The sequence below is a fragment of the Dipodomys merriami genome, unplaced genomic scaffold (assembly GCF_024711535.1).
Source record: "Dipodomys merriami isolate MVZ:Mamm:240054 unplaced genomic scaffold, mDipMer1.0.p SCAF_17, whole genome shotgun sequence".
NCBI lineage: Eukaryota > Metazoa > Chordata > Mammalia > Rodentia > Heteromyidae > Dipodomys > Dipodomys merriami.
The window spans coordinates 17,662,099-17,686,589 of NW_027203048.1; the positions used below are offsets into that span (position 1 = coordinate 17,662,099).

Consider the following 24,491-nt stretch of genomic DNA (forward strand, 5'->3'; position numbering starts at 1 on the left):
CTTAGAGATAATATGAAAATTGATTGAAATGAAAGTTTTTTATGATTATAATTAGAGATTCCAATACCACCTTTGTAATCAATAAAATGAATAGTCAGAAGATCAATTTTTTTAAATGGAAGATCCAGACAACACTATCTGCCACCTTGACCTATTTGACACAGAGCACTTCACCTAATAACAATAGAATATACTTGCTTTCCACATGCACAGGGAACATATACCAAGATGAATTATATTTTGAGAATAAGACAATTCTCAAAAAAATGGATAAAGGCTCATTTTGCAAGGCCTGACCATTACAGAATTAAATTTGAAACCAGTAACAAAAAGTTAGGGAAATCCTCAATTGTCTGAAAAATAAATAATATAATATAAGTAATGAATGGGTAAAAGAAGAAACTAAAAGAAAACTGGAAGCTAGAAGGAAAGCTTACAAAGGAAAAAAACTTTGGAAGTTGCAAATATATTCATTTTTTTTATTGTGGCTTCATAAGTATTTATGTGTGTTTAAATTCATCGTGTCATGTACTTAAATATGCATCATTTAATGTATTTGGATTATAGCTCAATGAAGCTATTAAAAATATCTGCCTCAGGGGCTGAGAATTAATAAAAATATTTTTATTACTGTATCAACTAATTCTTAAGTGGAATTGGCTGTTCTTATTTTCTATCTTTTTCTTCAGTGCATGAAGAATACATAGCCACAAGTGTCCCTGACTCTCTCTTTCTCTCTCATACACATATACAAAACAACAACAACAACAACAAACAAAACCAGAGTGTTGTTATCCCTTATTGTTTCTGCAGCATTAGTGAAATGTCAATATGGCCAGAAAACAAGACATATATATATATATATATATATATATATATATATATATATATATATATAATGTATCATTTTTTGAGGGGGTATTGCTCATGGGTCTTGAACTCAGGGCCTGGGCACTGTCCTTGGGCTTTTTTGCTCAAGACTAGCACTCCACCAGTTTTTTGGTTGTTAATTGGACTTTCCTGCCTGGTCTGGCTTTGAACCATAATCCTTAGATCTTAGCCTCCTGGGATTACAGGCAGGAGCCACCAAGGCCCAGCTTACTTTGATTTTTGGTTTGTTTTGGTGATACTGGAATTCGAACTCAGGGCCTTGATACTCCTTCAGCTTGTTTATTCAGCTAGCTCTCTACCATTTGCGGCATACCTCCAGCCCAGCTTTTTGTTGACCATTTTGGAGATGGAGTCTTTTCTGTTTTTCTGCCCAGACTGGCTTTAAACCTCAGTGAGGAGCTAGGATTACAGGCGTGAGCCAATGGCACTTGGCTTGTTTTGATTTATTATAAAAATTAATTTGATTTTGGAGACATCCTCAAGGGTGCCAGGAAAACCCCAGGGGTTCCACAGCCCACACTTTGAGAACTGCTTGTTTAATAGCACCTTTGGGTCATTCTTGCTTTAGAGTTACAATGTCATTTTCAAGATGGAAGTGTGCTTCAATCATGGGAGTTTGATGGGGAATGACTTTTTTTTTGGTAGGTTGGTCCATCATGCCTTTTATATTACTGTATTGAATTCATACTATATTGAAGTGTCATGGGTGTCATTCCCACACTTTTGTGATCCATATTATTATTGCATATACAACTGCCTCCTTGCTCTATGATTAAAATTAAGTCTGGAACTTGAATTAAAATGCAAAAGTTATTAGTAATCTTCCATAGGAAGACTTGAGTGAAAGAAAGTAGAAGATGGATATTTAATGGATCAGGAAAATGTGAGTAAGGAAGATAAGGATATTTGTATTGTCCTAGACTTGTAGATTTATAGAAGTTGTTACAAAATCCCATATGGAATTAAAAAATAAAAAATGGATTTAAATAAGCCTCACTATGTGAAGTGTTTTGGGTTTGAATGAGATCTGTCCTGTATGATAGGTACAGAGATATGTGCTGGTCAGATCTCTCTTCAGGCAAGAACTGTTGGAGTACAGGCCCTTTGTAGAAAGTCCTTGCATCAAGGTGGGGGGGGGGGCGGGGAGTGGAGGAGAGAAGGGATAAAGGCCCAGTCATTCTGGCCAATCATAGGATAACTATGACAGCTATTTCAGCTCCAAGGCTCCCTACGGGCTTTGTGAGGCTGTGGATCCCACTTCTCAGCTAACTTCTCCCTCAGCCAGGTCCAGTTTCTTCTTCCCACAGGGCCTAGTCCCAAGGGCACTCCCTAATACACATCCTGCTTGCTAAACTGTCTGAGTCTGCTTCCTGTCCATGTCAAACTGCAACAGCATTTTTCTGACTGAAATATAACTGAAAATGGAGACCTTTAGGAGATGAAAACCATCATCAAATTATGTGTTAGCATGTTACCTTATGCATTCCTATATTTGTTATTTTAAATTGCTCATACTTAGCATGATAATATAGCTCACCTATTTAGTTTTTTTTTCACCTCTCTTTCTTACAGGAGTCCTATTGTGAAGATACAAAAAGATAACAGGGTAAGAAAACATTCTTTATTACTTAGCCACCCAGGAGCCTCAGCATTTCAAGGCTGGCTCAGCAGGAAGAAAAGAGATACATAGAGACAGGTGAGAGCTGTTCTTTTTTCTTTCTGTCTATTGAATCAATAGAAACTTTTGAACTGTCCAGATTATCAGAATAGTATCTGGAGTAATAAAAGAAGCTATTTAACATTTAACCCTGGATAGTTAAGTTGTTATTCAAAAACTGTCAGATGGGAGAGCTAGCAATTTTAAACAGAAGCACAAGACAAACTTCCACCTTGTCTTTCCTTGTGGCTCCAGAGGGGGGCAGAACAGTGAGTCCCTAGGCCAGCCCTGACTCTTAATAAGTTACTAGGCTTGTAGCTTGGACGGTAAGAGTGGGTAGGCTTTCTGGCAGATTCTATCCATTACCTTCAAATTTGATCCTTAGGAAATGGTTCTGTTTCACTGTCCTTGTTGTGACTTTCCTGGGAACTCTGTTACTAGGAGATGACTCAGGACAGATCAAGGAACGTAAAAGAAGATGATGAAGTACTTGTCAGGTCAGACACCTACAGATAAATTGCTTTTCTATTTTTGTGGTTCTAGGACTTGAGCCCCAGGCCTTGCATATGCTAGGCAAATACTCTATCACTGAACAACATCCACAGCTCTGTTTTTTAAAAATAGGCTATCTGCATAACACTAACTGTGTTGTAACAAGTACACTCAGTATTTGTAGAGGATTGGTTCCATGTCATCTTCTCCATACCAAAACTCATGGATGCCCAACTCCCTTAGCATAAAATGATGTAACATCTCCAAATGACTTATATACATCCTCCCATACACTTTAAATATTCTATGAATTATTTATAATATCTAATATGATACAAATACTGTGCAAGTAGTTGTTACACACTATTGTTGAAAGATTTTTGACAAAAAGTCTGTGTATGTTCGGTACAGATTCAGATTTTTTCTTTCTTTGGTGGTACTGAGGTTTTGAACTCAGGGTTTCACATGAGCTATGCAGCCCCTCTGAGCCGCACTCCTGCCCATTTTTTTTTTTTTTTGACAGAAGGACTTTCCTTTTGCCTGGCCTACTTGGACTTTGATTCTCTTAATTTAGCCACCTCCAGTAGTAGTAGGATGACAAGGGTGAGCCAACACACCCCATTTTTTATTCTGAATATTTTCCAAGTGTGGTTGGTTGAATTCCAGAGATACATAATCCATGGACATAAAGGACCAACTGGATGTTTGTTTTTACTTTATTTTTGGAGGCATGCATTAGAGACAATGAATATCTTCAGAATCACTGCGATATTTTAGATCTAATTTATTTCAGATTAACTACTTCAACCATATTTCTCAATCTGAGAGTCTCTTAGAAACCAAGACCAACTTAGTTGTGGGAAAAGAGGAAAAAAAATGTAAGCATGCACTGTGAACAGAGGAAACAGTGGGCTGTGTAGTTCAGGTTTTCTCCAGGGGAGCTGTTTCCTCATCTGGCAAATGGGATTAGTAGATTAAACAAGGGGGGGGGGCATCACTAGGACAGAGTTTGGTGCAGAGTATTTCAGCAAAATTGACTCTGGGACCATCTTTTCTTAAATCGCTTTGGGAAAACACTGCATAACCACCCCACCCCCACCCTCCCTACCCTGGAGTCTGATGAACCTCCCCATCCCGTTTCCAACTCCCTGTCATGGCCCTGGAGATCATTGTGAAAATGATCTTCCTTCCTTCCTTCCTTCCTTCCTTCCTTCCTTCCTTCCTTCCTTCCTTCCTTCCTTCCTTCCTTCCTTCCTTCCTTCCTCCTTTCCTTCCTTCTCCTTCCTTCCTTCCTTCCTTCCTTGCTTCCTTCCTTCCTTCCTTCCTTCCTTCTTTGCTTCCTCCCCAAGACAAGGAAGTGGCCGTCTTTGTTGTCTGGGAAGCTTGAGTCACCCTGGGCAGCACAGTCCCACCTTCCGGGGCTGCTGAGACGTGTGAGAGGAGGGGAGGGGGTGGCAGCTGCGGCCTGTGCCCCGCCGGCCGCTGGCGGCGAGGGGGAGGCGGGCGCAGTCCACCCAAGGGTGGGGAAGGGAGCCGGCCACAGGCGCGCGTTCCCGGGCTCGTGACTGCCGCCGGCCCCGGGAACCGGCGCCCACAGGACCTGGCGGAGATGGCAGGCGGCGGGGACCGGCGCGTCGGGGGCACGGTCCACCTGCTGCTGCTGCTGCTGCGGCTGCTCCTGGCAGCCGCCCCGGCCCCGGCAGCCCAGAGTCAGGATCGGGACTCCTGGATGGAGGCGAAGGTGAGGGGGCTGCTTCTGTGCGCGCGGTACCTGAACGGCTCTGGGTGGGTGCGGGGACCCCGGGCTGTGCTCAGCCCCCGGGGACCCGGCTGCCATCCCCGGCCCGGGGATCTGGGCTTTGCTTTGTCGCCTGGATGCCTCGCTGGCCTCCGGCTGCTCGGCCGAGTCCTGGGGGCCGGGTGATGTCACCAGGCTCCGTCCGGGTGGTGGGCGGTGGCCCCGCAGCGCCGGCAGTCCGCGCGCTCCCGGGGAGCCCGCGTGCGTGCGGGGCGCGCCCTGGGGTGGGGGGTGCCGGTAGCATCTGAAGATGCTCTCTGGGCTTGAGGTTTCCCGGCCATCTCAGGACCGACGTGGGTGATTGGTTTCTGGATTTTTTTCCCCCCAAAGCGAAGTAGCTCGAGACTTGGAACCTTCACTGAAGTCCCGCTTTAATTTGAAAAAAAAAAAAAAGAAAGAAAAAGAAAATCCCTCGTTAAAAAGGCAGAGTGCATTTTCAGAGATGCATTTACAGAGGAACTTTCCCAGGAGGAATTTAGGATTAAAAAAAAAAAAAGATTTGCAAATGCTCGGTGAAGTAAATAGATTCACAATGACTTTCTTTTTTTGTGCAACAGTTTTGAAATCATGAAGTTGCTAAGGGCTGTGCTAAGGAGTAAAATGGTGTGCTTTGAACACACACACACACACACGACCACAACTAAGACAAGGAGCAAAGTCCAGGGATATATAAGTTTCTGAGCAGGTCTTCTGAAAGCTGTCAGCACATCCCAGTTTACTGAAACACTTGTGCAGGGCTCATGGTTGAATGGGCACACCCACTCAGCGACATGCATATGAAATGAATATCCCACTGAAGTTCTGAGGATCTGGCTTAACCAGCTTCTTCTTTTTTTTTTTTTTTTTTTTTTTTTTTTTTTTTTTTTCAGGTAAGGGGTTTATTCAGTAGACCTGCTGGGACCAGGCAGGGTTGGCACTCCACGTGGCTGGGAAAGGCCTGGGAATGAGAGAGAGCTGGGAAGAGAGGAGAGAGAGAGAGAAAAGAGCCAGAAAAGAGCAGAGAGAAGGGTAAGAACAGTAGCACTCACGTGGTATTCAGGTAAGGGGTAGACCTGCTGGGACCAGGCAAGGTTGGCACTCCACGTGGCTGAGAAAGAGAGAGAGAGCAAGAGAGCAAGAAAAGAGCAGCAAGAGCTAGAAACGAACAGAGAGAGAAAAAAGAACCAGCTTCTTCTTCTGGGTCCAAGATGACATCTCTTTCCTCCTTGCCTCCCCGCTCTCCCTCCCAACCATTCCTATAGGGGAAGCTGATTAGTGGAGGAGAGGGAAACCAAATCCAAGTCATTTCCTGGTAGAAAACAATTCCCATAGGTTCAGTGGGATGGTGGCTAAGAAGAAGATTGGATTACAGGCCAGATCCCCTCTCTTGAAATATCTTCCTGGTTAGACATTAGGAAGGGGTTATTAAAATCAGAATGTGACAGCCACATGAACGAATGTGTCTTTAAGATACATCTAAATGAATGGGAATAAGTGAAATGGAAATTGCTCCATTAAGGCTCTCTGAAGGGATTCTTGGCAAGCATGTTTTGTAAAGAGATGGTATCTCTGAGTGAGGAAAGTCTTGTGATTCTCTGTCTCTGTCACTCTGTCTGTCTCTGTCTCTGTTTGTCTGTCTTCCCCACCACCCCCAACCTGGGCATGAACTCTGGACTTGGGCACTGTCCCTTATCTCTTTCATTCAAAGATGATGCTCCACCACTTGAGCCACAGCGTTACTTTTGACTTTTTACTGGTTAATAGACGATAAAGTGTCTCAAAGCCTTTCCTGCCAAGGCTGGCTTTGAATTGCAGTCCTCAGATCTCAGCTTCCGGAGTAGCTAGGATTATAGGTCAAGCCAGCTTTGGAACCAAGCTTTAAAACAATGAGAATTTAACTTCTGAGGAATGTTCTTAAGGAGGTTTTAAGGAGGTTCTAATCACTGTTCCATTGGGAAGCTGAATACCTTTGAATAGCATCTGAAAATGAAGCAAATGGCCTAAGTCAGTGACAACAGCCATCACATTTCCTGATTGCTCTCCCACCCCACCCCCTTCTATAAACCTTCATAAAACTCATCTAGGCAGACAGCTATACCTGGCAGGCTGGGAGATGAATCAGTACACACTAAAATAGATGCCTTCCTTCATTTTATGACTCCAGTATTTTAATCTTGTGAGTATAAGAATTGCTTCTGGTACATAAGTCTGCCAGTCCAGAGGCATGGCAAAGAAAACATGGATTTTGCAATCCATTTCCTTTGTTCTGAAATAAAGGTGTGTCTTCCTCAGTTGCAACCAAAACACAAAAACAGATTAATGCCTGTAAACCTAACTACTCAGGAAACAGATCTAAGGATTACAGTTAGAAGCCAGCCTGGGTAGTAAAGTCTGTGAGACTCCTATCTCCAATAAACTACTCAGAAAAAAACTCAAGTGGCCCTGTGGCTCAAGTGGTAGAGTGCTAGCTTTGAGCACAAAGAGGCTCAGGGACTTGGGTGCCCAGGCCCTGAGTTCAAGCCTCAGGACCACACACAAAAAAAGGCAGATCAACCCTAGTTTATGGTTGTGTTTAGAGATGACAATGATTTGGTTTTGTAAAACCTTGAAACAAAATTTCCATAGAAAAATAAACTATTAGACTCTCAGATGGGCTCACAATATGTATTTATGTATATATGGGGAAATTACCACACACACACATATCCATTTCACAATATCCAGTGAAGAGAGTAAATTCATCTCCAGTGAATAGGTGAGCATAGGTAATCACTACTATACTAGCAAGTGGAGGAGCTAAGATTTGGCTCAATCCCGGATCTGTTCTTTCATTCTTTTCTCTGAAGTAGGTGAATCTTGGCTAGTGGGACAGGATTCATGCCCACATAGTGCAGGTATGGGGGGCTGAGTGCAGTTTGGAGAGTCAGAGGAAGAGCTTGCTTTTTCTCTCAGAGTTAGGGTGAACCCTGAGCAGCGTTCTAAAACAAGACATTTGCTTTAGGCACTTTCTCTTTTCTCTCACATTCTATTTTCCCCTTTCCTTGATCTCTCTTTACTGAAGCTTAAGGTTCGATCCATATCTGAAAGTATTTTTCCTGAATTCTGTCCCCCTTCTCCAGCTTTAGTACAGGCTCTTTCTTATCTACCAGTTGTTAAACTCTCATTAAATCAGTTCTCCCTTGGGTGTGAGGGGCTACTGGCTTTTGAAAAGGCTTTCATTGGTTTAAAAAAGATACGAATGCCAATAAACTTAAAAAGGGTTGCTTCTCTTAAAGTTTCCTAAGAATGAAGTCAACATGTGCCCATTTTAGAAAATTTTAAAAGTGAAGAAAAATATATTAAAAAGAAAACTAATACCTCACATAATCCTATTCAGTGATAATTGCTTTGACTTTTTTGGTTTCTTTTTTTCTTTCTTTCTTTCTTTCTTTCTTTCTTTCTTTCTTTCTTTCTTTCTTTCTTTCTTTCTTTCTTTCTTTCTTTCTTTCTTCCTTCCTTCCTCTCTCTCTCTCTCTCTCTCTCTCTCTCTCTCTCTCTCTCTCTCTCTCTCTCTCTCTCTCTCTCTCATGGCACTAGGGTTTAAACTCAGGGACTTAACATGTTAGGCACACATTCTACCATTTGAGCCACATCCTTGGTCCTTGATGCTTTTTGTTTTTCAAGTACAGTCTTGGGCAGCCTGGACTGATCTCCCATTTATACATTATATGGGATAAGAGGTGCATCGCCATGTTCAGCATCTTATTGATTGAGGTTGAGTCTCTTGAACTAATTTTTTTTGGCCTGATTGGATTGAGAGTAGGTAGAATTATAGACATGAGCCACACTGCCTGGCTTTTTTTTTTTTTTCCGTTTTATTTACTCTATGTCTCTTTCTCTCTTCCTTTTTCTCTCATATACACATTTTATAGGTAATAATTATACAAATCTTAGGTGGTTTTTCTGTGTGTGTGTGTGTGTGTGCTTTTTTTTTTTTTGTCGGTCATGGGGCTTGAACTCTGGGCCTGGGCGCTGTCCCTCAGCTCTTCAGCTCAAGGCGAGCTACCACTTGAGCTATAGCGCCACTTCCTGTGTGTGTGCTTTAAAAAAATTTTTTTTTGGTGGCTGTCCTGGGGCTTGAACTCAGACATGGCCACTGTCTCTGAGCTTTTTGGCCAAGGCTAGTACTCTACCACTTGAGCCACAGCTACACTTCTGGCCTTTGTGGTACTTAATTGGAGATAAGAGTTTTATGGCCTTTCCTGTCCAGGATGGCTTCAAGCTGTGATCCTCAGATCTCAGTCTCCTGAGTAGCTAGGATTACAGGGATGAGCCACTGGAAACAGTTTAATCTCGTTTCTATGAGTAATGAGTGAGACAATTCATGTAAAACATAGTATAGTGCTGAATTGTGGTAAAGGCTCAATGATTTTAATTATTTTAAAATAAATACACACAAATGTTTAATCCTGGAATTTGTATTACAGATATAAATGTATAGGTTCCTATGATAATTAATAGTTTATTATGAATATTACCTTAAGCCAATAAGATTCATTGAACATATGAAATTGCCATTGAAACTGTTCATTATTGAAACTGTTCATTATTCTTAAATACTTTGGTTGCTTCCACATCTTCTCCCTTATAAAACTCAGACCCAGTATATTTTAATTGGAAGAATTTTTCTTCATTATAAAAGTTGAAGTAGAAAAATTCATCTTATTAGGGATGGTGGGGAAGGCTTGAAGAGAGGAACCACAAACAGGAGACTTGGCTTTAGCCTAGGGATTCTTTTTCAGGGTGAGAAGTCTCTGTCTGCTCTCTCCAGCATTTCATATTTGTCTGCTTCTGGAATCATGTGTATTCTAAAATTCCCCTCCTTCATTGTTCTAAGTTATCAGCCATCTTCTCTCCCAGCTGTATGGGAATTTAGTCACAAGAAAACAGAGAAGCCATATTTTGAGAGACCAAATTGGGAGTCTTTATTGGAAAGTGGGCAACTTCAGGTGGACTCATGTCACAAAGACCTGCAGCCACCTTGAATACACTTAACATTGTTAGAAAACTGAGCCCTGAGAGGAAGAGAGGAGAAAAAGAGCAGAAAAACAATTCCAACAAACAGGATCAGCTCCCAACTGGAGTTGGCGTTGATCCACTTCAGTGGGGAGCTGAAGTGGGACACCATGGCGATTCAAGGAGAACCAGAAACATGAAGCATGGTGTAATGGCACCTGAGCCGGTCTGGTCTTAATAGGGTGTGTGTGTGGGCTGGGTCACAGGAAACTTGAGAGTCTCACTGAGTTCAAGGCACAGGACTGACAAGTCCAGTAACCTATCATCCAAGTCCTCACCCCTACCTCTAGTAATTCAGACATGCTCATCACCTGGGGGTGGAACTTCCCTGCCTCTACCATTTCCCTATCACCCACTACATGGTCAAGTGGCTCCAGTTAGACCCAGTCTCCTTATTTCAATTGTTCTGAACTCAATAACGAAGACTCCAACCTAATACACAGGGAGGTCAGTGGTGAGCTGAATGCTGGTAGGGGGTGTGAGAAAAACTTTTTTCTATTAAAGTGTGTTGCTTGAAAGTTTCTGTTTTGGCCTGGTGACTGGACTCTAGTTAAAGAAAAGAGGAACTGCTTTGGGATAAGATGGAATCAAGACATACCTCAGGGACTGGGAAGGTGGCTTAGTGGTAGAGTGCCTGCCTAGCATGCATAAAGCCCTGGGTTCAATTCCTTGGTAGCACATACACAGAAAAGGCCAGAAGTGACACTGTCACTCATGTGGTAGAGTGCTAGCCTTGAGCAAAAGAACCTCAGGGACAGTGCCCAAGCCCTGAGTTCAAATCCCAGGACTGACAAAACAAAGAGACATACTTCATATTGTTCAAGAAATAGCATACATAGATGCAGGTATATTTTGAGATTACCTGTATACTTTCAATCTTATTTCAAAGTCACCTTATATAAATACATTTTACCCTGTTCAAGCTGGCCAATCACAAGCAGATTGTGACTCTGAGCTCAGACAGTTAGAGCAGGGGATAGGGCCAGCTGCAATAGGGGATAAATAGGAAAGCAGCCTGCCTGCTCTGTGTGCTTGCTTGCCAGATTTCGGGCTGGTGGATCATCCTTCCTTGTTGAGAGATATTCTTTATTTTCATGTTTATGGTTGTGACTTCATTATTTTTGGAGAGCTGTTTATAATAAAGGAGAAAAGCAAAAAGTACTATGATATCCATTAGGATATCCACATTAGGAACCTCTTTTTCAAAACAGCTAGTAAATAAAGAAGCTGGGATTGGATGCCAGATTGTTTTTAAAGCTTGGTCTGCTCTGATTTTAAGGACAGCTTGCATTTGAAAAAGACATCAGGTTATTCTGTTTCCAACTCTTTTCCAGTTGCATTAGTAATGTCAGTGGAATCTGACACACAGACTTTCAGTGAATACTGGTTGAATTTACTGAATTTGCATTGTAGGAGAGGTGTTAATCTGAGGACTGTCTGGTATGCTCCTGTAGGGTGGAAACTTGAATTGGCTGCACTTCTACATGATCTTTTCTTAATTCAATGGTTTTTGAACCTCAGCTCTTTCTGCAAGCTTGGCCAACTCCCCAAATTATGTAACTAAAAACCCCTCTGGCCTGGCACTGTGTGATTAGATGAGAGGAGATGCTTCTGGTTCACACATTTTTAGCTGAAAGATTCTTGTCACCCAGAGCAGACTTATTGTCCTTTCTGCCTGGGTGAAAAGAGAAGGCCAGGCCTGTAACAGAGTCTCATTCCTCTGAGAATCCCTACTCCAAGAGAAACGGTCTCATGCCTTTTAACAGAAATAAGCCTGCAATAATTTGGGGGTTGCTTTTTAACCATTGGGCTCAACACTTTTGGCTCACTTACCGTTTTTCAAGTCTGTCCTCTTAGTACTTGGTTCTCTAATCTCCATATAGAACTTTATATTTGAGTTCTGAGAGCAAGAATCCTTTATAATTGAGTGCATGCTGTTTAAGATGGGGAAGTCAAATGCTTTTCCATATGGGGCTTTAGTAAATAGAAGGGCTTAGGTAAATAATGGAGTGCAGTCTTCCCTTATTGTTATTGGCTGGGAAGCTTGTGTCTCTGTGATTTTGTTGGGCTTTTTTTTTTTTTCCTTTCAGACTGGGAGTGATGAGCCCCTTTAGTGAAATGTGTGAATGAAATGATCAAGCCCAGGAGGTTAAGAAGCAGCAGCAGCAGCAGATATAAGTGTCTGTGTTCATGAGCATCCTTGGACCTTTCTGCTGAACTTAATATCATTCTCTCTCTCTCTCTCTCTCTCTCTCTCTCTCTCTCTCTCAGTGCTATTTCTTAACCAGGTTTCATCTGCAGTATCTATTATATTTAAAGATATTGGAGGAATATTAATTTTGTTCTTGATTTGTCTTAAGTTTTGTGGTGTGTGTGTGTGTATGCACACACATGCACACATGAATGTGTTTGTGTGTGTACTGGGACTTAAAATCAGGGCCAAATCACTTCCTTTAGTCACAGCTCCACTTCTGGCTTTTTTTTCCTGGTTAATTGGAGATAAGAGTCTAAGAATCTGCTGTTCAGGCTGACTTCAAACTGCCATCTTCAGATTCAGGCTACTGAGTAGCTAGCATTATAGCCAATGACACCCAGCTTTGTCTTAAATTTTTAATAAACTTTCTCAAGCTTCCAGAAACCACTCATTTAAACATGAGCTTCATTTTTTTTTTTTTTTTTGGGTCCGGTCGTGGGGCCTGGACTCTGGGCCTGGGCGCTGTCCCTCAGCTCTTCAGCTCAAGGCTAGTGCTCTACCACTTGAGCCACAGCGCCACTTCCGGCTTTTTTCTTTTTGCTTATGTGGTGCTGAGGAATCGAACCCAGGGCCTCATGCATGCAAGGTGAGCGCTCTACCACTGAGCACCTTCCCAGCCCGAGCTTCATTTCTTTTACAGGACATAAGTGACCAGTTAGATTTCTGGGATATAATAATGGACAATAAATAGGAAAGGAGCCACAGCTGTTTGGTAAAATAGTTTTTGATTGTACAAACAACCTTGGATACAATAGTTCTTGATTGCTACCGTGACTGTTCTGAGCCAACTGAGCTCTCAATAGAAGCAATGGAAAGCGCAGAGATTCAAGAAGAATGAAGTCTACGCACATTGAACCAGGACACCTCTTGGACACTGTAGCAGGCAGTCACCTATCATTTCTATTGTTATATTTGCTTATGCATGTAAATAGTCTGGTATTGATGTCAAAAATGCAAATTTTACTTTGTTCTATAGATACTATCTTAGCAAAGACAGTTTTAGAAAGATATTCATCTGTTGATGACTTATTTGATGAATTTGTCCAATATTACTGACTGTTCAATCGGAACCAGGCCCAATATAGCTTTGGAGAGAGAGAGAAAGAAGCAGGAGAGAGCTTCAAAACTTAGCAGCAGACACCTTATGTGAAAAACAGACATAATGTCTTAACCATGCAAGTCTGAAACCTTTGGTCTCCATTCTCACATTTCTACTGTTGTATCTTTTAGCTTAAACTTTCTTTAGTCAAGGGCTGTTTTAAGATGTAAGCACTTAGACCTTGGAGGTACAGGGCATTAAAGATGTCAGTGACAAATTTATTAGGGAAATATACTTTAAAATGTACCACCAATAAACAAACAGAAACTTAAATATATCCAGGCACAGCATCAACGGCCAACAGTAAGCTGGAAGTACAGAGATAAGGCAGGGTAGAAGTAGTGCCCCATAGAGAACCCACAGGGCAGGAATCTTTTCATGGATTTCTCTGGAACTCTCCTACAGCTTTGGGAAATAGCTGGTTTCCATAAACCTTGGTTTGCACTAGTATAAATCAAGAGGTTGTGCTAAGAATCTTTTTTAGTTCTGACACTCTATAACTCTTCAGTGTTTGACAAAGGAAATAATAGAACTAACATAGAATATTTAACGTGGCAATTTATACATAGTAGCTCATTTAGGTCTGATTATCTTGGATGCTGTAAACTTCATTTTGCAGATGAGGAGAGGCAGCTTTAGTGAAGTTAGCCTGGACAGATGGGTGCTGACTTGAAAGCTGAGTTGAGAGGGTCCAGCAGCCTATTGCACAGTATGTATTAGACAGTGATATAGGGCCAATCTGAAAGGGGAGAAGAATATGAGTAATCAGGCAATAAACATATTCTCATTTCATCATGTAGATAAAGTGGCTTGCATATTAGTGGAACTACCTGCATGATTTATTTAAATATGCACAATTTGCACTAGTCCCAGAAGGAACTGTAAGGCAGACAAGGCTTCCTCATTTCTTGAGTTCTTTGCATTCCAAAGAACTCAAAGCCCTCATGTCACCAGTATCATTCACCTTAAGGAAGAAGTCATCTGATGAACCATTCATTTCCCCTTAAGGAGTGATACATTCCATCAATGAGTCAATGAGTATCTAATAAACATGTAATGAGTGAATGATTCATCATTTCTGGTATCCTGAGCTGAACATTGGTAACTCCTGCTTATAGTCCTAGCTATTCAGGAGACTGAGATCTGAGGATTGAGGTTCAAGTCACTTTGGTAGAAAAGCTGGACTGGAGGCATGGCTCAAGTAGAATATATACTATAATATGTATTATATAATATTTAAATGCAAATTCAAATGTTAGATTTATTTAGTTTTTTAAATTTCCCATTAATATATATGTACCTAAGAATCTAAAGATTAATATAATATTAATATTTTATTGCTAAGATTAATATAATATTAGCTGAAGATAAAAACTTTTGCTTTATAGCTGGTTTTACAGAATCATCAAAGTCCAGTTGCAAGAAATGGCAACAATTGTCTGGGTCAGTGCTGTCCAGCAGAAATAGATAATACAATAAGGTGATTTAAAATTTTCTAGTAAGTATGGTATTTTAAATTTTCTAGTAGGGTTGAAGGCATGGTCTAAGCAACAGCATATCTACTTAGCAAATTGGAAGCCCTGATTTCAAATCCCTGTACAATCAAAAAATTAAATAGGTGAAATTAATTTTAATGGTATATTTTATTTAACATAATAGAGAAATATTAGATGTAGATCAAATTTATTTATCAATTTTTCTGGGGAAATGTGAAGTTAACAGACCTACCCAAGGGCATGGAGCAACTATAAGCCTTGAATGCAGCTAGTCTTACTCTCTGACAGTGGTTCTCATTCAGTTAAAGCAGCACCACACTGCCCTCTTAAAGCAATCTACTACTAACGTAGTAGATTGTTTTGTTGGTGGCTGTGTTTTAAATATTAGGGTTTTTTTTTTTGAGATAAAGGACCCAACACTGTTACTTTTTTTTCCTTCTGGTCCTGAGCTATGGCTCAGGTTTTGCTCAAGGTTGGCACTCTACCACTTGAGCCACACCTCTACTTCCAACTTTTTGTTGGTTAATTAGCGCTAAGACTCTGAATTTGCCCATCTGGGCTAGCTTTCAATGAAGATCATCAGATCTCAGCTTCCTGAGCAGTTAGGATTATGAGCATGAGCCACTGGTGCCTGGCCTGACTGTTACTTTTTAAACATCAGTTCTACAAGCTGTTGACAAAAGTCTTGAAAGTTATACAGGTAATGCAAATATTAATTATCACATTGAAAGCCTTGGTAATTTTTCTTTTTAAAGTAATTTGCCTGAGTTTTTGTTTAGCTAGCTAGATATATGGGACCATTTTTATAGTTTAATATAGAAGTTTAATTTACTTCATATGACATAAAAGTTAATTCTTTATTTTGAGATTTAAGTATTATGAATGTGTCAGGCTAAGTCTTACATGTATTATAAAATTACAGATAAATAATCTTATTTAATTCTTAGAATTATCACCAACCAGCTATTCTGAATTCATCATCTCTTCGGCAAATTGCAGAAGGTACCAGTATTTCTGATATGTGGCAACATGACTTACGACCCTTGCTGATAGAACGATACCCAGGATCCCCAGGGAGCTATGCTGCTCGTCAGGTGAGAATAAAACCCATAAACCTAAAGATTATTGAATAGTTTGCCTTACTACGAGGGATGTCCTGGCTGAAGTTCATAGATGTCTAACTTTCACATAGACCATGCTGTTACTCATTGTCTTAAGAAACCAAGAAAGTCATATGCCTGAAAATAAATGTCTATTCTGATGTAAGTATACTAGTTAATCTAAACTACTTTTTGTGTGAAATTGATGTCTGGGGTACAAGATCAGAAAGGGTACTAAGTCTAAGTCTCACCCTTTCAATAACACATTCCTGTACTCCTAATCAAGTTTTCTTTGCCCCTAATACCCCAACATCACTGGCATTTGACAATTGTTGGTTGGAAGTTCAAGAGTCACTGTACTGTGGCCTTCATTCTCCTTTGAGAAATTGTGTTCTCCACCTAACTCAATAACAATTAGCCTAGTGTACTTAGTTCAGGGCAGTGCTTAAACTTCTGTGTCTCATGCAGTGTAAAATTATATTTTATATTCTAGAATATGGAATTGTATATTCTCAAGCCAGCCTCCTGAGCTGGCCTTTCATACTTGTGTATGGTGGAACCAAGAAAACATACCCTGAAGTCCACAATAGCAGTGGTCAGACTCCTGACCGGAGTGTATTTGTAAACAGTACAAATAATAGAGAACCTGTTTCTTCCAAACAACCCTGATCTACTGGTTTCACGCTTCTCAGAATCTGGAAATTAGAATTTAAGTTGAGTTGAATTCAACCCAGAATCATTCACTAATGTTAACCTAGAATAACGCTCCCAACTTAACTAGTATACCCAGAAGTGGAGTCACATGGGTTGCTCCAACCCCCCTCTCTGTCAGCCTTTTGTCCCATGGAGTCAGGGAAGCACAGCTGCTTTGCCCTTGAGGGCCATACTAGTGATCCTAGAAATGCTTTACAGACCTTCCTTTGGAGACTGGTAGTGGGAACTTGCAGTCTCAATCTGAAAGCCAAAAGCACAACAACAAGAGGTCCTGGTGACCTAATTAGATTTTGCAGCCAGTTCCATTGTTTATAAAGATTATTTATCTTAGTTGCTAAGATAAATAAAAAAATGAATATAAAAAGCCTGCTTCAGGAAGAACTCTTTTGGGGATACTTGCTAATTTTTTTGTGGATGTTTGTGTGCACGTAGACATCAGAAATTATGGCCAAGACCTTGTTAGTAATTGAGAAATAAGTATGTGTGAAACTTCTGAGTAATACTAACAGATAAGCTTTTAAAATCCTCACTTATTCTGCAGGCTACTAGTAGTTAAGCCATTTGATGGAGTATCTCATCATCTGGATAACAGATGTTTTGGAGTATTTGCTATTTTTTTTAAGATCACTCTTTTATGGAAAAAATTTTAACAGTCCAGAATAACTGATTTTTCACATTGGTCAGAAAAGCTTAAGATGCAGTGATTTCTCTCGACTCACAGGCCTAATATTCCATATTGTATAGCTTTATATACTCTTTGCATATCAACCCACATATACCATCACAATCAACCAATATTTACTAACAATCTGCAGGGAGCAGAGTTCTAAGAACTGTGGAGAATAACAAAATAGATTAAAAAATGGTCAAGGTAGGAATGTTGACCTCCAAAAGGTCATAAATATTTCTTCTGATGATATGAAAAGACAAACATGTAAACCAGTATTAGAAAAGTAAGATAAGGTACAGCATATACAATGTGATGCTGGCTAAGTTCTACCTAATTAAAAAAGCTTTTGTACTTTTGGCTTTTCATGATTGATTGTAGACTCAGTGTCCTGTTCACTCCCCCCTCCCCCCACAAAGTTTCCTGCTATAGTTTTTCTAAGCTCCCCCCCACCTTTTTTTTTTTTGCCTACGTGTCATGTCACATTAACAAGCTGCAGGCCACACAAGACTTGGCTAGGATAGAAAATCCTGTATTTCCTTGAGAGGAGAGGGAAAAAAAATTCCCATTTGTTTCCTGCTATTGTAAGTTATTTGTTCATCATCGCAAGGTCCATCCTTGTTGGATGTTACTTGCAGGATAAATTGCCAATTTATTTGATTGTTAGTTTCTGATTTGAGTTAAAAGACAATTTACAGAGACCCACATGATAGTTGAGAGAAGAAAAGAAAAACAAGGTCAAGAAAAAGTAAGGATGAGCAGGGCAAAAGAAACAGCAGTGAACTCACCTATATCTTTTCATACCATGAAGAGTAGGTTCTTAAGAGAGATACATCCAGTCCCTGAAGTCTTTCCTCTACTTACTGCTTCCTTCCAGAAGTCATTGTGTTGCCCAAAGGCTTCAGGTAGATTATTTTTAAGCCTTTTTTTTAAAAACAAGCATTAGCAGTGGATTTAGACCTGCCTTGGATGCAGAGAAAGTTTCTTGATATGTAATATGGATCAGAGTGGGCAGGGACTATAAACATCCCCCATTTGTCCTCTTGTTATGGAACCTTTATTCACTGTCCTTAGCTGGTCATGTTAGTATCTTCTGTTAGTGTTTAGCACATGTGAACAATTTGTAGGACTTCTTAGGCATTTGGCTCAAAAAGAGCTGTGTTAGTGGTTCTTTGCTCTGAAGAGCTTAGAGTATATCTAATTTCTTAAGCATTCCATTTTAACATCTTAGAAATATCAAAAGTAGGATGTTTTTCTAAAAATGTACACTTATTTGCCAAATATATTATGTGTTTCTATGCTAATGTGGATTTCTCTAAGCAAAAAGGAAAGATCTACATCAAACTATTAGCACTGATTAATATTAAAAATTGACTGGGATAGGTTGGTAGGAGGAAGGTTAGTTTTTCTTTTTAATACAAATGATAATAGAAAATTATTACTATTAATAAGTATAATAAGCATGCACTATAACCATTTTTATTAGCATAAATTAATTACATAAAGGAGTTTCATTGTGATATTTCTGTACATGCATTCTGTACATTCTGTACATCCTAACTTGAAAGGCATCACATAAACTTTTAGAAACACAAGGCCAAATGTGATGGTGTATGCCTGTAATTCTAGCAGGAGGATCATAAGTGCAAAGCCAGCTTTGGTTATATAAAAGTTTTGGGTCAGCCTGGAATACATAGTAATACTTGGTCTTAATAGAAAAAAAAACATAGTTAACGAATGCAAAGCTTGCTTGGATCTGAAACTTTGGTTTTTGTTTGATCAGCACATCATGCAGCGCCTTCAGAAACTTCAGGCTGACTGGATTTTGGAAGTAGACACCTTCTTGAGTAGGACACCCTATGGGTACCGGTCTTTCTCAAATATCATCAGCACCCTCAACCCCACTGCCAAACGACACCTGGTCCTCGCCTGCCACTACGACTCCAAGTACTTTCCTCGTTGGGACAACAGGGTGTTTGTAGGAGCCACTGATTCAGCTGTGCCGTGTGCCATGCTGTTGGAATTAGCTCGTGCCTTAGACAAACAACTCCTTTCCTTGAAGGTATCTGCTTTTTTTTTTTGTTGACTCTTAAGATAAAATATCTGAACACTAACTCAGAGTGAGTCTTGGAATCCTTAGGGGAGGCTATGCAGGCCATTTGGAAACCAAAGCATTGTGGTTCATTTTTGCAAATTTGTAATTTGTTATAAAATAAGAGGAAAATTTATTGGAAGATTGCATGATTTGAAATTTCATAAGCACTCAACCTAAATAAATGGCAGTGAGTTCATTAATTGACACCTGATTAGTCAGTCTTGAATAGGTATTGGATTAAATGTATCATTTCCTTCCAAATGAAGAAGCAAAGTTGGTGCAGGCTTGACGTTGAAAAACAGTGCTATTTCTTCTTGTTTATATAGCCATGAAACATCATGACCTTCTGATGTGAGAGATAATGACTTGAGTTGAGGAGAAGGAGCCACAGGAAAAGTGGCTCCAAAGTAGAGAGTGGGTAATTCAGACATATCAAGATGAAAAGCTTGACACAGAAATGCATTATTGTTATTATCTGTCAATCTCAGCTCAATTTTATGTAGCAGAGCAGAGCTTTTGTTCTGTTCTCAGCTCAAAATACTTCTGGGACTCTCAGATGTTATTTCAGTGTCTGTGTTCTTAAGGGTATATTGGGGGGAAAAGTGCTAAACTAGATTAAGACATTTTGTGCTGATACCACTCATAACCAAGCAAACAAGACAAAGCAAAAACAAAACATTTTGTTCGTAAGCAACAAATAGCCACCCTCTTGTGGGCTTTTTGAAAGTTTATCTTGTAATGGAAGTAATAGAGATATTTGGTTCTATTTTTTTTGCTGGATATGTTAACTTGAAGAAAGCAAGAATTGTTTTCCCCCCTCTCAATATCCTTTTCACTGTTTTTTTCTGTTTTGTGAATTTTGTTTCCTGAGCCTTCTATAATGCCTTTGTCCCATGCCCTGCTTCTAACGTTCACAGTTCCCTAGCTGTTGGGTGACGGGAAACTGATACATCATCTTAATTTTTCATCTTTATATTGCTAGTATAAGCATGAAACAAAATGAAGTATAACTTAAAGACACAGTTTTGTGTAGCTAGTGTGGCTTCTCTCGGTAAACTGCTTTCTCTATGGAAGGAAGTATTTCTGGTAGCCAGAAACAGAAAGGGCTGAATGAATTTTGGGGTGGGATCCTTAATTAGACAATTTGAGATCTCAATTAGACATGTATGTTCTCTTAATTTACCTGCTAGAGGTAAATGACAACATGAATAATTAAAAAAAATGGACTCTTTTTGAATGCAAATTTGCAGATTATCAGATTTCTTCTTGCAATTATATATATATTTTTAATAAGTTTTTTTTTATTGTGAGAATACTGTACAGAGGAGAGGTTACAGTCACATGAACAAGGTACTGAGTACATTTCTTATCAAGCATTGTTGTCTCTTCCTTTGTTTTTCCACTACCATCCCTTCCCTTCCATCTCCACAACTACACTCCTCCCTCCCCCCCCCCCGCAATTATATTTTAACTAAATTGGTAGTAAAACTTATTTCCTTCAGCCATCATGAGTGGAACAGGTGGTGGTGGAAAGTACCCTAGGAGAGGGCTGGACAGTAGCCTGGATTATTGTTCTAACTCTTCTAGTCCTTTCCCTCTTCTCTCTGTTATTAGAACTGTGTCTACACACCCGTATCTTTTTGCCTTATAACTTTGTTGTGCACTCACATTAGAGTCAGCTGTGTTCCCTCAACCATTGACTCTGGACTTTGCTATTTATTTTGCCTGGGCCAATGTGTGGTTAGTAAATGTGACATGAAGCTGGAAATGTGTTTACTGAATTGTGTCTTTGCCATCACCATGAGAAGGGCATGTGCTGGCTGGTCTGTCAGTCCCAGCAGGAAGATAAGAGACAAGTGGAATCGAGCCAACCTCACTGACTGCAGAGTGAAGCAGAGCCAAGCTCAGCCTAGGTCTATTGTCCCCCAGTTGACCCATAGAGGCTATGAATTCCAGGAGCTTTATTACTGTGCCATTCTCTGACCTTGTATCAAGAAAGATGGCAGACAATTCATGGACAGACTATGTAAACCCTGATAACAGGCATTTATACTATTACCACAAAGACCTTCACAGATTAGGTCACACAGATTCTTCTAGGTTTAAAGTACAAGCCTGAGTTACTAGAAATTGAAGGCTGTATTTGTTTTCCTGCCAATTCAACCCTAAAGAGCAAGTTGCCTCAGGAGACTCTGGATCAGTATCTACAGCAGTCCATTCCTCCTTAAATGAACTGGTGCTAACAGAAGAGAATGAAAGAAAGTAAGTATAATTGATCATTGGAGTCACCCACCTGTTGAAATTTCAGTGAGGCACCCTAAAACTTAAAGCTGTAGAAGTTAAAAATGACATTCTTTTGCCTCTACACTAGCACGGGCAGAATGCCTCTGGTCCCAATAGTCTCATTCTGTCCTCACATCCTATGATGATACTGTCTGATTTCAAGCTAGACCTTTGGAAGCACTAAGGGATCTTAAAAGCTTAGATTGTCTACATTGACGTATTCACCTTGCATCCTTGATAATGAGGAAATCTGTTTAACTGCTTAATACAGAGTTAATCCTGGGTGTGCACCTGCTGTACAGGTACATCTTTTGCTTCATGCTCTCAGAAGTCATTGGAGATTCAAAGTCGAATGAGCTGTCTTTTTTTAATTAAAAAGCTATCTTAATACAATTAAAACACTTACCTAATTAAAAAAAACAAAATAAAAATGAACAGAGCAGCATACATCATTCAAGTGGTAGAGTACTTACCTAGCAAGTGTAAGGCACTGAATTCAAACCACAGAACTGACTGCAAAGACCTGGGACAAATGAAAGAAAGAAAAATAAGAATAATTATTTTTATTGTTGTTGCTGCTGGTCATAGGGCTTGAACTCAGGGTCCGGGCACTGTCCCTGAGCTTTTCTTCTCAAGGCTAGCACTATATCACTGTGAGCCACAGTGCCACTTCTGGTTTTCTGGTGACTCGGAGCTATAATCCTCAGATCTCACCCTCCTGAGTAGCTAGGATTAGAGGTGTGAGCCACTGGCACCTTGTAAGAATCACTATGTAGAGAAATTAAAGCTGACCTAAAAGTGCTGGTAGAGTGCTTGACTTACATGCATGAGGCCTTGGGTTCAATTCCTCAGCACCACATATGCAGAAAAAGCTGGAAGTGGTGCTGTGGCTCAAGTGGTAGAGTGTTAGCCTTGAGCCGAAGAACTAAGGGACAGAACCCAGGCCCAGAGTTCAGACCCCATGACTGACAAAAAAAAAATCATCTAAAATACGGAGAGATATCCAGTGTTCATGGATCAGAACACTTGATATTAAAATAGTAGATGTTAATTCTCTGTCTAGAGACATAGTATTAAGCATATTATACAAAAATAGCTTTGTTTCAGATGATAAAAACCTTTTTTTCTGTGCTAGTCCTGGGGTTTGAACTCAGGGCCTGGGTATTATTATTTCACTCTAGGCTGGTGCTCTATCACTTGAGCCACAGCTCTACTTTTAGCTTTTTGGTAGTTAATTGGAGATAAGAGTTTCATAGACTTTCCTCCCTAGGCTGGCCATCTCCAGTTGTCAGCCTCCTGAGTAGCTAGGATTACAGATGTGAGCCACCAGCACTTGGCATTTTTCTCCCTTCCCTTCCCTTCCCTTTCTTTCCCTTCCCTTCCCTTCCCTTCCCTTCCCTTCCCTTCCCTTCCCTTCCCTTCCCTTTCCTTCCCTCCCTCCCTCCCTCCCTCCCTCCTTCCTTTCTTCCTTCCTTCCTTCCTTCCTTTCTTTCTTTCTTTCTTTCTTTCTTTCTTTCTTTCTTTCTTTCTTTCTTTCTTTCTTTCTTTCTTTCTTTCTTTCTTTCTTCCTTTCTTTCTTTCTTTCTTTCTTTCCTTCTTGCTTTCTTGCTTGCTTGCTTTCTCCCCTCCCTCCCTCCCTTCCTTTCTCCCTCCTTCCTTATTTCCTCCTTATTTCCCTCCCTTCTTTCCTTCCCCCCCCTTTCAAAATGATATCACCGCAAAAGAATCAGGGAAACTTCTTCTTTGAATAAGTGAAGGTGCATGTGTTAATGAGAACCACAATATGCAAACGGTAGTAGATGGAGAAAGCAAATGACCTACTAGCATGGGTAGAAGTCATATTTCCTGGTGAAGTATGTGGAGAATGAAAGAGGCCATCAGGTCCCCTGACAAAATCCTGGAAAGGCCCAGGGACTAGATGAATGTCATACTTAGAAAGGCAGAAGTGAGGCAGGGAGCAGGCATGAAGAGGGGTTAGAAGTCTGCATAAGGGGAGTAGGCATGGCTCTATAAATCTGGTATCCAGCTACACTAGAAATGTAGGTAGGGGGATCTCGGCTCAAGATTGGCGACAGGCAAAAACATAAGAATGACCCCCCAAAATAACTAAAGCAAAAAAGTCCTGGGAGTGTGGATTAAGGGGGTAGAGAGTCAGCTTAGCAAGTGTAAAGTCTTGAGTTCAAACTCTAGACCTATACCCCATTGCCACAAGTCTGTATAAGAAATACTTATATAGATTCCTAATCCATGCCAGACTCTATTGAAATTTCTAGAGAAATTGAACAATGTTGTTCTGGACTTTGGGACCAGTTATGAAAAAAAGAGTCTTAAGGAGATGTTCATGTAAATTAGGGAGATTAGGTAGAAGTCTACACAGTGACCACTGAAATCTTTGGTATGTTATATCATTTCTAGCAGCAGAAAGACAACAATAATCATATACCCATTTGATAGGGAACTGGAGGATCTTTGCCCAGAGAGCTTGAGCCATGTCAGAGAAAAGATTGCAGGAAGGGAACACTGAGAGATCCTCAAAGAAAACGCTGAATGAGCACTAGATTTACAAGTAGCGAAGGCAATGAACTCATTATGTCTAATCAGTATATTTGGACCTTCTTCTTTAACATGAGTGAACTCAGGTATGACCAGACATTGGAGAACAGTCTCCATCATGAAAGAAAGCAAGCAAACAAATGAGACAAATTGAACAATGGAGTTCGAGGAAATAGAATAGTACAAGGAGCAGAAGATAACTTGGTAGTATTTTAAATATCTTTAGAGAAATCAGAGGAACAATTACATTCATGAAACAAAAATAAGAGTATTCAGAAAGAGTAACCACAGTATGAGAAAGAGCTCTTGGAAGTTAGAAATAAAAAAAAAACCCACTTATAAGAGGGCTGAATTCTAA

General features: G+C 40.2%; 1 protein-coding gene across 1 annotated transcript in view; it reads left to right on the plus strand.

The window, feature by feature from the left end:
* Nucleotides 1–2,992: 2,992 nt before the first annotated feature.
* Nucleotides 2,993–24,491, plus strand: part of Qpct (glutaminyl-peptide cyclotransferase) — a 32,237-nt gene continuing 10,738 nt past the window's right edge. The window contains exons 1-4 of the mRNA XM_070025704.1: nt 2,993–3,045; nt 4,442–4,781; nt 15,669–15,815; nt 18,986–19,264. Of these exons, the coding sequence (XP_069881805.1) occupies nt 2,993–3,045; nt 4,442–4,781; nt 15,669–15,815; nt 18,986–19,264 (819 nt within the window). The remainder of the gene's footprint in view (nt 3,046–4,441; nt 4,782–15,668; nt 15,816–18,985; nt 19,265–24,491) is intronic.